The 3,248-nt window shown below is 49.7% G+C and overlaps 1 protein-coding gene and 1 long non-coding RNA gene across 3 annotated transcripts in view; one reads left to right on the top strand and one right to left on the bottom strand.

Annotated features, from left to right (window-relative positions):
- Positions 1-1,534: 1,534 nt before the first annotated feature.
- The window catches only part of LOC106934698 (uncharacterized), an 8,877-nt gene continuing 7,163 nt past the window's right edge, over positions 1,535-3,248 (top strand). Inside the window, exons 1-3 of one of the 2 annotated variants that reach the window (XM_015014766.1) lie at positions 1,535-1,799; positions 2,398-2,599; positions 2,665-2,866. In XM_015014766.1, the coding sequence (XP_014870252.1) occupies positions 2,401-2,599; positions 2,665-2,866 (401 nt within the window). In that variant the 5' untranslated portion in view covers positions 1,535-1,799; positions 2,398-2,400. The remainder of the gene's footprint in view (positions 1,800-2,397; positions 2,600-2,664; positions 2,867-3,248) is intronic. The other variant, XM_015014765.1, reaches the window with a different exon arrangement.
- LOC106934700 (uncharacterized) overlaps positions 2,906-3,248 on the bottom strand; it is a 4,993-nt gene continuing 4,650 nt past the window's right edge. The window contains exon 2 of the long non-coding RNA XR_001421747.1: positions 2,906-3,243. This is a non-coding gene — a long non-coding RNA (uncharacterized LOC106934700). The remainder of the gene's footprint in view (positions 3,244-3,248) is intronic.

A 3,248-nucleotide genomic window follows, 5' to 3' on the forward strand; every position in this document is an offset into this window, starting at 1 on the left:
CCAGCAGGAAGCAGGAGCCAATCAGAGAGCAGAGTGAGAATGCTGCTGAACGGGTTGAAGAGCCGCTGCTGGATCAACGCTCTGGTTCTGGTTCTGGTTCTGGTCTAAATCCAGAACCAGAACCAAACATGGAGAACCAGCTTCTGTGCTCCACAGATCTAGAACAAACTTCCAGAAAACTGAGGATCATCTGAAACCCTGAGCTCCTTTGAGGCTAACTGGCTAGCTCTGCTTCAGGACCAATAATCAATGAAACGCTGATCAATATATTAAAATGTAACGATGATCCTGATGATGTCACTGATCAGGATATCAGGTGGCGACTGATGGTGTTATGACTTTTATTTTGTTTTCATGCCATCGTAAAGACTTGCTGCTGAACAGGACCAGTTCATGGATGGATGGTTCTGGTCGGTCTGTGGCCCAGAGTCTCTCAGTTCCCGTCCTCAGGCCTCCTGTCCTGCATGTTGTAGGTGACTGAGTCTCTGGGTGATTAACAGCCTGCTGTTCTTGATGGCTGCCGAAGAGGTCATGCTGTTCTGGAATAGAGGCTCATCTAACACATGCAGAGCAGGACTGAGGACTGAGGACTGGACCTGGGAAGTTCTGGTTAGCCGGAGTGAACGACGGCAGCGTCCTGCAGCTCAGAGAGGAATGAGGACATGGAGACGCTGGTTCTGTCCAAACATGTCAGATCAGCCTGAGCAGCTGCAGCACAAAGCAAAGAAACACGATGAGAAAGAGGCGGAGCTTAAGGAGCAACACTCCTGGACATGTCCCCTCCTGGACATGTCCCCTCCTGAACATGTCCCCTCCTGAACATGTCCCCTCCTGGACGTGTCCCCTGCTGGACACAACTCTTGTGAACGTTCAGTGCTTTACTCACCATCAGCAGGACTTTAACTCCAGTTCTATGGCAAACAGGAAGTCTGGTTCTGATCCATTTCCTGGTGCTGCTCAGGACTCAGGCAGCAGCACTTTGACTGATCTGCTGCTACCTGATTGGTTACTAATGGAGAACTGTTCATCACAGAGATCTGATCAGGTGAGAACTAAACCGGCATCTTCAGATCCAGTTCAGTTCTGGTTCAGATCCGGTTCAGTTCTGGTTCTATTCTGGTTCAGATCCGGTTCAGTTCTGGTTCCATTCTGGTTCAGATCCGGTTCAGTTCTGGTTCTTGCTCAGGCTTGTTTCCACATCCTTAATTTCTGACTTCTGTTTTCTACATTTAGCAGCAGGAGGTTCTGACCCGTCCACTCGTGAACTGTGGATGGGTTCACTGAGTCACTGAGTCACTGAGAAATGAATCTGAAGCTGTTAGTTTAGTAATTCATATAAATACTGCAGTAGAACATCTTGAATGCATAAAGTGAATAAAACCTGAATGAAGAAAACCTGGCAAAGCCACAAAACCCCTAAAATGAGTCAGTTTGTGTCCAGGATGTGTGGGATCTGCAGAGATATTAGCTGACCTTTGACCTGGGTCATCAGGACACAGATTACAACCAGATCCTTTCTGTAGATCAATTTTATCCTCACAGTTCACCACCTTTATCTGCTGAAGAAGAAGAAGGGTGTGGTGTTGGTTGCCCGGGGAATGATCTGAACTGGATCCGCCTCTGAACTGGATCCGCCTCTGAACTGGATCCGCCTCTGAACTGGATCCGCCTCTGGTCTGCAGTATAAAGATCCTCCCAGCTGAAGCTGCAGACCCTGAGAGAAGCAACAGGTCACAACTTGAACTGAACGTCTTTCTGCTGCTGAACCTCTGAGGTAAGGCTGAAGCTTTCTCCTTCAGGTGAGACCCCATTAGATCTATCTAATGAAATTTCTAGAATTGAATTTTTAGAGAAACTGCAGCTGCAGACGCTTCATGATGACAGTGAAACATGAACAGTGTTCCTGGATGAACTGCACCAGGTTTTATTCTGAAATGTTTTCTGGGCAGTTGATGAACTTCTGAAGGAAAGACCAGTTTGATCGGTTGCTATGGAGACGGAGGATTCAGGTTCAGATGATCCAGAACGAGTCAGCAGTTCGTCCTGTTCAGGAGGAGCTGATGATGATGATGATGATGATGATGATGATGATGATGGAGGCATTTGAAGCCTCAGAAGTTCAGAATGACATCATCATCCCATAGAGACGAATATTAAAATAAAACCTTCAGGAGGATTATAATCTATAATCTCTGATGATGATAATCCGGCTCAGATTACCGTTAAACTCAGAGATTCAGACCCAGTTCCTCTACATGGTCCCAGTAACTGACTGGGAACAAGTACAGCTCCAACTGGTCTGGGTCCTGATAGAATCCTGACCTCCAGTGGGAGGACAGAGCGCTGTGTTGATGTCCCTGTGGACGTTCTGTCCCTGTGGATGTTCTGTCTCCCCAGACGATGTTTGCGGCTGAAACCAAAGCTCTGGTGAGGAACACCGGCGCTCAGGACGATCTGATCTCCAACTGCAACCTGAACAGAAAGATGGAGGTTCTGACTCTGGTTCGGGTCAGAAAGGGAGCCATCTTCCAGTTCCCCACATACAAGGCCATGAATGTCACACTGCCGGAGCTGCTGGGGGACCAGGACTTCTCCCCAGGTGAGTCACCTGTAGCTCAGCAGCTGCAGAATCATGTGACGTAGAGACTCTCTGCCTCCTGACAGAGTTAGAGGAGGAGGTCCTGGTGGAGGACTTCAAGACGTGGGTGGAGACCAGCGGCAGCGGCAAGGTGGACGGAGGACACGGAGCGGTCGGTGAAGCCGACCTCTCTGCAGACTACGACTCGGTGGACGGCCTGACCGAGTCCGTCAGCATCAACAAAAAGAGAGTCGACCTTTCAGCCGTAAGGAGCAAGTTCAGCGGCAGGTAAAGGTGATGAAGAGGGTTAGTAGGAGCTCTGCTTCCTGTTTCCTGTTGACCTGCTGCTTCCTGTTGACCTGCTGCTTCCTGTTGACCTGCCGCTTCCTGTTGACCTGCTGCTTCCTGCTGACCTGCTGCTTCCTGTTGACCTGCTGCTTCCTGTTGGCCTACGGCTTCCTGCTGACCTGCTGCTTCCTGCTGACCTGCTGCTTCCTGTTGACCTGCTGCTTCCTGTTGACCTGCTGCTTCCTGTTGACCTGCTGCTTCCTGTTGACCTGCCGCTTCCTGTTGACCTGTTGCTTCCTGTTGACCTGCTGCTTCCTGTTGACCTGCTGCTTCCTGTTGACCTGCTACTTCCTGTTGACCTGCTGCTTCCTGTTGTCCTGAT

The sequence above is a fragment of the Poecilia latipinna genome, unplaced genomic scaffold (genome assembly GCF_001443285.1).
Source record: "Poecilia latipinna isolate Pla-1442-1.1 unplaced genomic scaffold, P_latipinna-1.0 Scaffold1846, whole genome shotgun sequence".
Classification (NCBI taxonomy): Eukaryota; Metazoa; Chordata; class Actinopteri; order Cyprinodontiformes; family Poeciliidae; genus Poecilia; species Poecilia latipinna.